Source organism: Epinephelus fuscoguttatus, linkage group LG15 (genome assembly GCF_011397635.1).
Source record: "Epinephelus fuscoguttatus linkage group LG15, E.fuscoguttatus.final_Chr_v1".
NCBI classification, from domain to species: domain Eukaryota; kingdom Metazoa; phylum Chordata; class Actinopteri; order Perciformes; family Serranidae; genus Epinephelus; species Epinephelus fuscoguttatus.
In genome coordinates this window covers 21,163,313-21,177,853 of record NC_064766.1, presented here as the reverse complement: position 1 = coordinate 21,177,853, position 14,541 = coordinate 21,163,313, and the positions used below count along the sequence as shown (strand labels likewise).

At 39.6% G+C, this 14,541-nt stretch overlaps 2 protein-coding genes and 1 non-coding gene across 3 annotated transcripts; all 3 read left to right on the top strand.

Annotated features, from left to right (window-relative positions):
* The first annotated feature begins 2,339 nt into the window (after positions 1–2,339).
* On the top strand, positions 2,340–6,538 carry LOC125902163 (GTPase IMAP family member 9-like). The gene is made up of 2 exons (XM_049598324.1): positions 2,340–2,433; positions 3,915–6,538. Exons 1-2 carry the CDS (start codon positions 2,409–2,411, stop codon positions 4,844–4,846), a joined length of 957 nt encoding a protein of 318 aa, XP_049454281.1. The 5' UTR covers positions 2,340–2,408; the 3' UTR covers positions 4,847–6,538.
* An 857-nt stretch (positions 6,539–7,395) lies between these two features.
* LOC125902162 (GTPase IMAP family member 9-like) lies at positions 7,396–14,179 on the top strand (the record flags this gene model as incomplete). Its single annotated transcript, XM_049598322.1, has 3 exons — positions 7,396–7,468; positions 9,833–10,777; positions 14,145–14,179. Coding segments are annotated over exons 1-3 (1,011 nt in total), but the record flags the coding sequence as incomplete, so codon positions are not given.
* Positions 8,606–8,677, top strand: trnaw-cca (transfer RNA tryptophan (anticodon CCA)). Its single transcript has one exon. It is a non-coding gene; the product is annotated as a tRNA-Trp (tRNA).
* Positions 14,180–14,541: the final 362 nt, after the last annotated feature.

The following is a 14,541-nucleotide window of genomic DNA, read 5'->3' as shown; positions in this document are numbered from 1 at the left end:
AATGAACTTTAAAAGAGGTCACAGATAGTGGAGTGTGTGTGTGTGAGTGCAGATAAGATCCTTTCAGTCATATGCACAGTGAAATAGAGCTGTTTTGAGCCTAGATTTGAACATTGTCAGAGTAGAGGCCTGTCTCACATCTTCAGAAAGACTGTTCCAGATTTTAGCTGCATAAAACTGGAATCCTGATTCCCCATGTTTAGTCCTGACTCTGGGCACCAGCAGGAGGCCGGTCCCTGAGGTCCTCAGAGTCCGAGATGGTTCATATGGCACAAACATGTCAGAGATGTACTTTGGTGCTAGGCCGTGGAGAGACTTGTACACAAGCAGAGCTGCTTTAAAGTCTATTCAGTCCATAGCCCATTTCACGCCTATATATCAGCTCTTTCAATAGTACACTACTCAACTCATCTCAGTTCAGTTGGTACAGTGACTTTGCTAACAGCTAGCCGCCCGCATCTGGCCAGGTCTGTCAACGAGGAAACCTCGTGGCGTTGTTCTGGGGGTGGGGAATGCGTTGGGGAAACACTCTGTTAAAACAGGAAAAATAGGTTGTGCACCCGGCGTAAAAACTACAATTCAAAGGGCTGCCACCACTCTTTATGTGCAGTTTTGTTTTGTCAATGTAAAAGTCTTGTAAACATTGATGGGAGGGGTGAACAGGGTTTGCTGTTTACAGTTAACATAAGGAATGGTGAAAATGCAGGAGAACTGAATATTAAAGCTGTGCTAAATTGTTGTCTCTCTCTCTTTTAGTGCCCCCACCTTCACATCTCTCTCCTTGGTCCCTTTCCTTGGTACCATCTATGCCAGTATAGCAGACCCCTGATGGTCTGAGAATGTATTTTCTTTCAGGGGTCAATATAGACAGATATACAGATCCAAGTTCATTTTCTGATCTGGAGCCCCTCTCTACACTGCCATCTGAAACTGCTAAAAGACACCACCACAAAAAGGATTCATATGAAATATAATAGTAATGTGATTTACCTCTGGTAAGGTCAAGGTTTGGTTTGTTTTTGGTATAAGAAAAGGTTTTGGTCTATGTTTAAAAACCATATGGTTAAACATGCAAAACAGATGCTGGCATTGACATATCATGAAATTTTAGGTTTATATGTTGAACTTATACACTTGCTTGTTTCCACATCCAGCAGTTAGAGAGCAACATGATCATTCATTTGGAGTGGTGTTTGTGTCCACCTGATGGATGTAAAGTCCAATAGTTGTAGTTCAGTAATTGGTCTTTACCAACTCTTGAGGGAAACATCTGTCTCTTTAGCTGACCAGTGTTCCACTATGTTCATCAGCTGGTCTTTGTCTGTCTGCTGTTTGGCACTGCATAGTGGGTTTTTACAGACTTTATCCTGAAAACATCTGCCTGCTGACAATAATGCTATGACAGAAGCGAGGGTCAAACTGAGCAGTGTTCTGAAAGCTCCTTGTGAAATAAATATCTGTTGATATGCTGACTGCGCCACACATGTACATGCAACATCCTGTTATGAACAGAGACTAAGAACCGCAATTCAAAGGGCTATGCACTTTTTTTTTTAAAATCAGTTTCAAAGAACTGGTGACACTTCTTGTAAATGCTGATGGGCAAGGTGAACAGGATTTCCTGTTTACAGTTAAGGGACATTAAAACTGCAGTAAGACTAGACATTCAAGTTGTGCTACATGATAAAGATAAAATTGGGCAATATAGGTGTGAATCACATTTTTGGTTTGAATTAAAACACAAGAAGTAAAAATGTAATGAGGAAAAAAAAGGCAAAATAAAGAGGGTCAAACACAGTTTAGCCAAATGCTGAAACAGTCTGCTGAGGTTGTTTTTTGACAAAGTTCAGGTTTAACTGTAGGTTCTGACTGCATCGGTGCCACTGACCTTAGAGCACAGCAAAATGAGGAGAAAACAGCAGCTGACTGCTGAAGAAGCAGACTAACTGTTTGCAGATTGAACATAAAAAATAAATCTATATTTGTCTTCAGAGTTTCTCTTTGTGTCTGAAAATATTTTATTTTTTTCTATTTTGCACTGAAGTTCAATCTTGTTTTCCCCATTCATTCATTCCTTTTTTGTATAATGTGTGAAATTTAATTTTAAAAACTTACATTTAAAACATTTTGATCATTTTGACATGAAGCAATTCCTACATCTATCCTTAGGTGTGTTTACTGATGCAGAGCATTGATGCAGCTTTTTTCTAAATTCCTGTTTAGATTTAATCTATGAGTCTTTCCACTGTAGCAGAACCTAAAACACTGTGCTCAATACACTTTGATGTCAGCAGGGTTTTATATGTGGTTTTTTGCACAAGGTCTTCACTTAAGGAACTGTTGCAGACAGACTTAGCGTTACTTCCTCAGCTCAACAGTAGAACTGCTCTTCACTTCTTAACTCAGCTATGGCCAGCAATTATGTCCAAAATGGTAAGTGAATAAACTGAAATCAAAATGTTGTTTATAGCTTGTATCTAAATATATATTTCTAGATGTATGGCATGTGACAGGCCAAAGTAATGCATTTCAATGGTAGCAAAGGGATGACTGCAAGATAAAAATGTTCATTCTGTTAGCAACAAAGGGCTTCAATTTCACTAACTAGTTTAATTGATTGCACATTATTGAAAAGTGATCACTCTATCTTCCATTCAAATAATGCAGCACAAAGTGCTATACAATAAGGGCAGTATAAGCACTGAGTGCTTCACATGAAAATAGACAGAATGAACATAAAGCAGAACTGAAGAACAGAATTGTAAAACTATAAATCATAAAATCAAGTTAGATTTTAAAAGAGCTGCAATAGCGTGAAGCATAAACAGGAAGTAAAAGCGTAAATGTAGTCTTGAGAAAAAAGCTTAGTGTGGCAGCTGGAGTTCTCTCAAACCCCGCAAATTACACATCAGAATTAAGCTTACAACCTTTAGGTTTTTGCTGTATGTGTTAATTTTCTCCCGTTAAGGAAAACAAATATTCTAAAAACTATTATTAAAAAATACCTTTTACCCTGTGTTTCAGTCAATATTCATCTGTTTAAGATGTAACATGATGTATGTATCAACCATAGGTTTCATGGAATTTTGACTTAGCGCCAACTCTCACCCTACCAAGTGTTTAAAAGTTATTTAAACAAACAGCAACAAGATGGTGGGGTTCAGACAGACAGAGAGAGAGAGAATTAATTGATTTAATTTGATGCATTGAAGGCAAAATAAATGCTGGTGAATATTCGGTTAGCAAATACAGCATTTTCCCAATTTGACGTGATTACCAGTATAAACCACACCTACTTTTGATACAACCAAATACAGATAAAGAAACAAATAATGATGTCTCTCAATTTGTCCAAATATTTGGAAAATTGTATTTTGATGCTTTAGCTACATTGTTCTTGAAATTTTCATGCCAATGAAGCTCTGTAAATTAGATGCTTTTTGGAAGAATGTTCTTCCTTTATATAAGTAACATTTGCTGTACTTCAGCCATGCTGTTTGCCATCGTTTGTTATTTGTTGTACCAGGTGATCATGGTCTTTGTGAGGTTACACTTACACAGACTCACACGACATCAAATTAGGTATGTACGTCTTGTTTTTCAAGGCCCATAACGTGGTCATGTGTCTAACTTGGCTAGTACTCAGTGCCTTTGTTTGTTGAATTGGTTAGGTTTAGGCATGAGGAGTGAGATTGGTCAGGGTTAGGCTAAGGGGACCCTAACCCTCACACCTGTCCATCCCCCCTGGTAAAAATCAGAAATCGCCAACTGACTGTAGGTAAGGTAAAAACTAAATATATATTAGATTTTTCAGACTACCTTGAGCCCATCCTCGGAAAAGGTTGCCCATATTGTAGTTGTACATTTTTATGAATACCTATGGCGTTGATATGTCTTACTGTTGTTTTTTTCAGCCATCCCATCAAAACCAATCACTTACAATAATGAGGAGCTCCGGATTGTGATGGTGGGGAAGACTGGAGCTGGGAAGAGCGCCACAGGAAACACCATCCTGGGAAAACAGTACTTTAAATCAGAGTTCTCCCCTATATCTTTGACTAAACACTGCGCCAAAGCCCTTGGTGAGGTGGATGGACAAATGATTGCTGTTATTGACACTCCAGGTCTGTTTGACACCAGGACTGATGAAGAGAAAACAAAAAAGGATATCATCCAGAGCATTTCTTTTGCTTCTCCTGGACCCCATGTCTTCCTGGTCGTCATCAAACTGGACAGATACACTGAGGAAGAAAAGAACACAGTGCAGAAGATTCAGAAAATCTTCGGCAAGGAAGCAGACAAATACAGCATGGTTCTCTTTACCCACGGTGACCTGCTCAAAGGGAAACCTATTGAGGAGTTCTTGAAGGACAGCGAAGACCTGCAGGAACTCGTGGCCAGATGTAACGGCCAGTACCACGTCTTCAATAACGACCTGGAGGATCATTCTCAGGTCAGCGAGCTGCTCGACAAGATCGGACATATAACAGAGAAGAACGGAGGAAGCCATTACACCACTGAAATGTTTCAGATGGTAGAGAAGGCGATAGAAGAAGAGAAACAACGAATCCTTAAAGAGAAAGAAGAGCAAATGCGCAAAGAGAGGGAGGAACTGAGGAAGAAACTAGAGGAAGAGTATGAGCAAAAAATGAGGGCTGAGACGGCTAACAGGAAGAATGAATTGTGGGCATATCGTGAAAGAGAACTGGAGAAGAAAATAAAAAAACTGGAAGACACGCAGAAAAGGTGGGCTAGATCACAAGCTGAGGAGAGTGATCAATTACTCGGAATATTATTTCAGATTTTTGTAACGTTCCTTTCTTGTTGTTTAAGTCTTCTGAGGTAGTGGACCTCTCCTTTAGGAACTTGCAATGGGCCCCATTTCATATGGGAGAGTGTATCATTGAAATGCAGTGTTGTACATGAGTACACTAAAAGAGCATGTTCATTCAATGTGCTCATATTTCTGGTGACCTGAACTTATCTGATTCTAACTAACGAACGAGCTCTGTGTTTTACAGCACCCAATGATTTTTGGGGTTTCGATATTGCACTGTGTCAAAGACTGTTTCCAGTCTATAGGGCCTATGTGTTTACCCCTACCTAAATCTGAACCAAACCACATCCCTTATCCTAACCACAGAGGGAGGTGCTACACATTCTGCACGGAGGGAAACACCAATTAATGGGGAAACAGACTTTGACACAACACCTGCATGGCTAGTGCAATTGGCAATTCAGACACCACAGTTACTGGTACTGTTGAAGCCAGTTCATTGAATACTTGAAGGCTTTCTATCAAAAATAAAATCAGTCCAGATTCTAACTGAAGGAATCGCAGATTTTTATAGCTAATGTGTTGAGTCTGAAAAACAAGTCTGAATGTCGGTCACATTGGCAATGAATTTGAAACGACACATGTGAAGTGGTCCTTTTTGTGAGGGGACTATGAACATGGCTCAAAACTCAAAATTGTAAACTATGAATGTGAACAAATTTATTTTAATCTGTGTGAACTGAACTTTGAGCTAGCTCTTGTAAAGTGTGAACTTGCACAACTTCACGTGTCTTGGCTTCCTATAATTTTTATTATATGTGAGTGACTTGGATTTGCTTGTGCTGAAAACTGATTCTTCTATAGCAATGATTTAATCATGTTGGCTTTGGATGAGAATTAAAACACTTTCAAAGTTATAATCCTTACGTTTTAATGCTACTGCAAACAGTCTTTAAGCACCTACTTTGTCAGAAATACAATTTTCTTTTAACTGACTTTGTATGCAATTTACTCCCTCTTCTTTCTTGTCACACAGTAACAGCTCAACGGCTGGTTCTTCATACTCCATTGTTATGAATGTTATCTGCAATCTTTAAAACGGAACTGCTGTCCAAAAAAATGCCCAAAATGCACACTGCCTTGTTTTCTATACAAATATTTGATGAATGCTGTCAGTGCTAGACACAGTGACAAACACATTGCTTTCCAGTGGCTGCTTCACAATAAAAGTCACTTTGAATGCTTTTAATATGAAGCAGCAGTAGTAGGAAATGCTCAGTTTACAGAAGTAGTAACTTAATGCAGTTTTTAAATGGGAACTTGATAAAATTCTGCATCTTTTCCAATAATTCTTCTGTGCCTGTGAAGGGAATTTGAATGACTACGTATGGCTCCACCACTAAAAATGAAAAGTCATTAAAAATGGAATTGTGTGGTCAAAAGAAAAACAGAAAATGTGTTTAATTTAGCATTGGTAATTTATAATAACTTTAATGCCAGCATTAGTTCCTGTTTCTTTAGGGTCTGTGGTACCAGGGATTCAAATTGTACATGAAATATGTCTTTGACTTTGTGGACATTGTGTCATCCTCAAAGACTTGTGTGTGGTTTTATGTCCTCTGCTTTATAATGTCAAATAAACAAAGCAAAAAATGTACGGGTGTTAATAATTGTACAAGATGATAAATGTTTAGTACTGTTACGAATTTTTAAGGGTATGCTGCTGGTGATCTTGAAATAAAGCTGATATTAAACGAGCAATGCTTTCTGAGAATCACTCAAATGTCTATAGTGTCTATAATGACTATCAATCAATGTGGGACTTGAATGTGTCCTGCAGTTAAATTTGACTTGAGTGTCACACAGGATCAGGTTTTTTTTTATTTTTTAGCTTCCTCCTTTGATATGATCCTATGAATCACATTAAACTCATTGTTCCGAAGTCTGTTCCGAAATCATCATGATGCCCTGTGGTTAAGGTCTGGTTAGGTTTAGGCACAAAAACCACTTGGTTAGGGTCAGGAAAAGATCATGGTGTGGGTTAAAATGAAAAAGAAAGTGACAAACACTTAAGCCGTGAGCCTGCTCTGCCTCAAGCCGGTCGTGGCGCACCATATGCCCGCCGCGAGCTGTTCAGCACCGCGGACAGTCGGACTAATGGGATGTCGAACCAATGGGCTGTTGGACCAATGACATGGACCCGGGCAGACGCACAAATGCTGAAGGGATTACATATCTCATCTGGCTTGGGAACACCTTAGGATCCCCCAGGAGGAGCTGGAAAGCATTCCCAGGAAGAGGGATGTCTAGAGTACCTTGCTCAGCCTGTTGCCTTGGCCCCATAAGTGGATGAAAATAGATGGATGGATGGATGGATGGATGGATGGATGGATGAACACTAAGTGCCATTCAGTACACAGCTTCTGAATACATAGATGGTATGTTTAGTAGGTACTAATCAATTATTTACTTGGGCTTTCAGTTAAAAAAAGAACCTGCAGTAGATGAACTATACACACCTGGGTTTCACTTTGCTCTGATGTCAGCACCGTGATATGGGTGTGGTTTTGTGAATGAAGGCTTTGTATGGAGAGGTGTGGTTGCAAACACTAAAATCTTCACTACAGCAGCACATCTACTCTGCCCTCTACAACTCAAACATGGCCAGTGATGCCAAAGAAGCCAAACATGGTAAGTACATGAATTCTCCAACATTTCAGCCGAGTCTTCTCTCTACGTTTCTCATTTTTTCCCATCTATGTTCACAGCTGAATAGTTATGATCACCTTTGTGTTAGAAGTGGAGGAGACGGTGTGTTTTCAGGGAACAACTGGGAGGAATGTGAATGGAATCTAGTTTGATCAACAGCCAGGACAGATGACGTCATAGTTTCACAAATCAGTTATAGGGCCTCTTGTCATCCACACATCCTCTCCACGTGTTTTTGTTAATTCCAGGAAATGTAGCTACACTGACATCAGTTTTTACTAATTTCTCTGTAGCCTTTCAATGATTTTGTTTACTAATGACATTTTTTTTAATGACTTGTCTCACTCAACCTTCATTTCTAAAATATGGACAAGCACAGCTCTTCCAACCTTTTTTTGTTTGAGTGTGAATCCCCATGACCTTATCATCAGACAAGAACTATATTGTTTCACACTGGAATTACATGCCACGCTAATAATTTATGTATGATCATTGCCAGTGTTTTCACAGTTCTCACTTTCTACAGTCGAAAATGTTTTAGTTGATTTAGTCAACTAAAATACTTGGCTAAAAGTAGAGTCCACATCCTTACTTTCCAGCTTGCTGCATAAAGGACACATTATTTCCTGCACTGGCACTGACTGTTGGCACTGGACATAAATCAGGAGGCGTGATGGATGTAATTCCCGGGTCTAGTGGGCTGATAGACCTCAATAACTAATGTGTCATAACATATACACCGATCAGCCATCAATTTGTTAGAGTGCAACGTTCTGCTGGGAGATCTTTGGTCATGGCATTCATGTGGATGCCACTCCTGTCACAGCAATGGTACTCCCTGATGGCAGTGGCCCCCTAGCAAAAAAATGCGCCATGCCACACCACAAAAACAGCTCAGGAATGGCCCAAGGAATGTGACAGAAAGCTAAAGGCATCGACCAACCTATTCAGTGTAAGATTTTAGACTCTGGAGGGTCACATAACTCTGGTAATATAGAGATGGATAACACTGACTTTCATTCTCACACACAGTTGGACTAAAATTCTGGTTTTAGTTCGGCTAACACAATAAATCAATTTCCTCTAATGTCATGTAAAGATACTGACTATTGTTTGCAGGACCTCGTGGCGCAACGGTAGCGCGTCTGACTCCAGATCAGAAGGTTGCGTGTTCAAATCACGTCGGGGTCATATATTTGAACAGCAGTAGCTCAAGTCCATGGAGCATGAATTAGTCTACTGACACGGGCCCCTTGGCACCAAACCCCCAGCTTCTCGTCCAAGGTGGCCCCCTCGGCCTAACATCCTTCCATTTAATGCATGTATAGGTCTTGTTTGTGCACATGTGCGTGTGTATTTTGGGACAATTTTGAACAATATGCACCAACAACTACAAAATAAACTGCTCAATTTACAGAGTAAATATTGAAGTAGCACAGCAGCACTTATCAATGCGACATTGATAGATATACGTGATATACATACACGCTGATAGACATTCCTGAGTGGCAGCTGTGTCACAGAAACCAGCTCATGAAGTGAACCACCCCCTAAAGTAAATTGCATTTTAGATGCTGGTGCATATCCTGGTTTAGGCTCATGGTCAGGACATTTTTCAATGTTAAAGGGGGCCTTCCTGGCCCAATTGTGAATCTTTCTGACAAATATTGACGTAACTGTAGCCCTTTAAACAGTCAATGACACACATTTTTTTCACAATTTTCGCCTAAATTAAATCTTTTCTTTAAGAACTGTGACATCTAGATACATCAGGGACACACAACTCTGAAACTGGAATACTCACAGGACTCTAAGGATTCAGGAAATGCATGTTATACCCATACTATTTCATTGTGAGATGTTATTGTGAGCCATGAATTAGAAGAATGACATTTAATCACTAGCTTGTAATTGGTATGTGTCAGGGCAAAAAATTGATATAAATAAAAATGAAAAAAATTAAATGTAATTTGTAACAATATACTTTTGAGCTTAGTCATTTTGTATTTTCAAAATAAAATATGTTTTCTATGTTTCATAAAACTATCTGGTTATATATGAATTCCTGGCTCATGATTGTGTTGGATATATACAAGTTTTGGCGCATTAGTTATTGTTGGTATTCATACAAACAGTGCATAAGAACAACTTGGCGAAATTGTTGTTATCATAAGCTTCTGCCTCCTTCAAGTGCCATTGTACATGTGATGCAGAGTATTGTGGTTTGGCCCATTCATACAAACTTCAAATGTTCTTCCCTTTATCGTGAATGTCCCAAATGCACTACAGCACCAAAGGGCATGTAAAACACAGCAGAGAATTAATAATATTCATTCTGCCCCTCAGGATCAACCCTACACAATGATGAGGAGCTCCGGATTGTGATGGTGGGGAAGACTGGAGCTGGGAAGAGCGCCACAGGAAACACCATCCTGGGAAAACAGATCTTTAAATCAGAGTTCTCTCCTAAATCTTTGACTGAACAGTGTGCTAAGGCCTTTGCTGAGGTGGATGGACAAATGATTGCTGTTATTGACACTCCGGGTCTGTTTGACACCAGGATTGATGAAGAACAGAACAGTAAAGATTTTGCCCAGTGCATTTCTTTTGCTTCTCCTGGACCCCATGTCTTCCTGGTCGTCAGCAAACTGGGCAGATACACCGAGGAAGAAAAGAACACAGTGCAGAAGATTCAGGAAATCTTCGGCAAGGAAGCAGACAAATACAGCATGGTTCTCTTTACCCACGGTGACCTGCTCAAAGGGAATCCTATTGAGGAGTTCTTGAAGGACAGCGAAGACCTGCAGGAACTCGTGGCCAGATGTAACGGCCAGTACCACGTCTTCAATAACGACCTGGAGGATCTTTCTCAGGTCAGCGAGCTGCTCAACAAGATCAGGAATATAACAGAGAAGAACGGAGGAAGCCATTACACCACTGAAATGTTCCAGACGGCAGAGAAGGTGAACAAAGACAAGAAAAGACAAATCCAGTGGGAGAAAAAAGAGCAAATGCACAAAGAACAGGAGAGACTTGAGAAGATAATACGGGGAACAATGACAGCACCTCCAGTCTCTCTCCTGTGGTGTCCCAACCTTCAGATCTCTTTTCCCAGATGCCTAGCCCCCCAAATCTCTCTCCTGGGTCCCTTTCCCTTTAGGTACCACTTATGCCATTATAACAGACCCCTGATGGTCGGAAGATGTATTGTATTTTCTTTCGGAGGTCAATATAGACACATATACAGATCTAAGTTCATGAAATATCACATACTTACAAATGTAATGAACTATAAAACATCACAGTACATTTCCTTCATCAGGTCATCCAAATAAAACAACGCAATATGTTGTTTGTTATCGTCTTCTCAACGTTTAGCATCTGGAGCCCCTATGGTGCGATCCAAAACTTTTATAAATCACCGTCATATGACATATGATTTAATAGTATTTTGATCTGCCTCCGATAAGGTTAAGGTTTTTTGGTTTGGGTTTGGAAAAGACCCCACACTTTCCCCACACTGTTAACTGATATGATGTTATTATAAAAATATCAATAGCTTCATAGCATGATGTCATACATTGGAGGGCTGTTCAGATGGAGGGCAGGCAACTGAAGGCAAAGACTACCAACACTGCACAAATGCCTATGTTTGCAGCTGTGTCCATCAATCAGACTGGGACAAAGGAAAGGCCACTTTAAGTCCCAAAAATAGTAGGAAGTACAGGGGACGAGGAAAAAAGACTCACTGAGAATGTGGATCAAAAACTTCCATCGTAAGTCAGGAGGAGCGGAGTCGATTAATGTCAAAAGCTATGTTAAAGCGTTGTCTTAAACATGCTTTGAGTTGGATGCAGTTACAATGTGCTTATTGTTTTTAGCCACAGCTCATATTTTTAACATTTCACCAGACCTCTGGGAACAGTTGACATTGCAGGTAGAAAATACTTGCTTAAGTTAGCTTACGTTGGCTACTAATATTAGCCAGACAGTGGTTTATTCATGCACAGACCTGAAATATAAAAGATAGTTAAACCAACCCATTCTCATTCCGAAGTCATCAACTACTGCCATTTTATTAGTGCCTTTCACATCCACATATTATGTGCTAGGTTTAGGCAACAAAAGCATGATTTGTTGTTGACGTTCTTGGGCATGCCAGTTAATGCCCTGCAACACATGCACGTGGTTGGGTGTAGAAAAAACATCATGGTTTGGCTCTACATTCACACAGGAAGCAAACACAGGCCCCTTGGGTGAAAGTCCAGGGTTTATTGGTTCCATCCACCGCCCCTTCCTCCCACCTTGGATGGACTTTTCCAGCTCCCTGTTACAATTTGCGGTGTTGTACTGACATAGTGTTTTTATTTTGAAAGAGAATGAATTTCCTGTGAAAACGGAAGTGTATTCTGAAAACAGACAATCATGTACCAGGCTGAAGTTGACATGGCATCCCAGAATATAAGCAACCAAGGCACCCAGGTTACCTTGCACGTCTATGTGACAAGGTCGGAGTGAGAATGTGTTGGATGAGGTCATTTGTAACGATGATCGGGCAAATCAGTCAAGTTGTGGGGAAAATCACTTTTATTCGTTTTGTATGGATCACATCCAACATGAGTTTCAATTTTCTGACGACACCTGTAGCCTGTCAGTTCGGGTCCATGTCACTGGTCCGACAACCCATTAGTCCAACGTCCCGTTGTTCCGATATGTGATTATACATCATCATCATCATGATTTCGGAACAACAGGACTTCGTAATAATGGGTTTAATATGGTCGGACCAATGGGCTGTCAGACCAATGGGCAGTTCCTGTCAATTCAACCAGCCCTTTTATGTAGTCACTTTCTTCTATATCCAGTTCAGGCAGTAAATGGATTTATGACTTGTTGCCCTCCATCTGGATTTTGTGCGTCATAACAGTCACGTGATCGCAAATAAGATACAATATCTTCTGTGAAGTTGGGAGGAGATTATGGTTTTGCGTGAAAGGAAACAACATGATTTTTGGACTGTTCGTGGCTACAAACCTTTGAAATCTACAAACTGTTTGATAAAAGCACAGGTTTTCAGTGTGATATTGTTTTAAATTGTTTTTTGGTTGTTTGTTAATGTTTTTTTTTGCTACATTCATTTATGCTAAAATCTGAATTTGGGAATTAGAGACACAATCTGTTCATTTGAGCAGAGTTCATTGAGGAGGCCCTCAACACAATGTTTTCTTGTTTCAGTATCAGACATTTATTTCTACAGTAAGAAGAGAAACTGTAAGGTAGTTAATTTAAAGGCCTTGCTGAAGGTCAGACTCAGAAGTGTTTTGAAAGCTTACGATCTTGGGAAAGTACAGGAGCATCTGTACACGTGTGAACTATGAGAGACTATGAACAACAATTAAAAGTGCTGGCCCCACTCTACATGTGCACTTTATTTTTGGCAACTTAAAAGAAGCGGTGCTTTTTCTTGTAAATGCTGACGGGAGGGGTGAACAGGTTTGTGTTTGCCGGTAATAGAAGGAACCGTGCAAATGCAGGAGGACTGGATATTCAAGCTGACATGACACATTTTCCCCACCCTTTTGCAGAACAGCTAACACGGATGTCATTCAAGCAGCCCAAACTCCATTGTTTTAGCTATGGTAACCAAACAGAAACCATCTGTTCCTAACTATTAGAAACTACCTACACCAGTATGAAATCACTGAAGCACCTGTTTGACACTCCTTCACACAAATCTTCAATTAGCAATCAGTCTGCAGGACTTACAGTTTTTCACGATTGCTTAAACACATTTCCTGATTGACTACCTCACTTTCTCAAAACCCTAAACACAAATCACAAAACTCACACACAAAATGCAAAATCCTACACTTCTCTTGCAAAAGCACACTTTGCCCTCAAAACAGTATTACCTCTTCACTAAATGGCATTTTCTTTTCAAATGACAAACACATACAGCATATGAGTAGACATGTTTAAGCACTCACTGAACACTGATGTGCAGAATGGAAAACACTATAGTATGAATGGAAAACACTATAGTATGAATGGAAAACACTATATGGATGCTTTATCAGTAGAATCATGCCTTTGCATGTTCAGTGCTACATTCACCTGTTGGATGTAAAATACTGTATTACCATATCATGTTTTTGAGTATATTCAAATCGAAGACAACACAATACTTGTACAACAAATAATATTTTATCTGTACTCAAAATGTTCAGTCTACTGTAAATCACAGCAAACTGTGGATGAAAACTGGCTGAAATGAAAGAGATAACAGATAACAAATAACAGAAAGAGATAACATACAGTTTTTCTCGATTGTTTACACACATTTTATGAAAGCATGCCTCATACTCTCAGAATTCTACACACAAATCAAAAAACACACACACAATGGGCAAAACCCCTCAATTCTCCTGCAAAATGAAACTTTACATTCAAAACAATGTTATTTCTTCTCAAAATGGTATTTTGTTTTCAAATGACACACACAAACCATCATATGAATAGACATTTATAAGAACCAGTTGAACACTGATGTGCTCAATGTAAAACACTATGATGAATGGAAAACACTTCTTCTCCATCCATCATAATGACTTAGGCCTTTTTTTTGTTCAGTGTTACACTTACTACAGACAGTACATACATAAGTGTGTTGTAAAATATTTTAGAATATTATTTTTATACTCAGAACATACAAACAACAACAAATATATTTTATTTTTCCCACAAAAACAATGTACACAGTGTATATCCCAACCAACACAAGGCTGCACATACAGTGGTCTACATACAAAACAACAGAAGAATTTACTGTACACAGTTACAGTAAAGAAACAAAAAACTATGCTGCCACATGGTCAACCAAAGTGGCTCGGATTTCATCAGAGATTACGGTCCTTGGCCTTCCTCGTCCTCGTCCTCCCCGTCCTCCCCGTCCTCCCCATCCTCCTCCTCTTACTCTCACTCCTCTGGCTCTTGCCCTGCCTCTGTTGCTCCATTGCTCCAAAACAGAAACGCTCACCTGTTGCCCTTTTATGCTA

What these genes read in the sequence shown, in the direction of transcription:
- LOC125902163 (XM_049598324.1), top strand. Translation starts at nt 2,409, where the DNA reads ATGGCCAGCAATTATGTCCAAAATG. An exon ending in CAGCAATTATGTCCAAAATG is followed by an intron (nt 2,434 to 3,914) that starts GTAAGTGAATAA and finishes TGTTTTTTTCAG; the next exon opens with CCATCCCATCAAAACCAATC.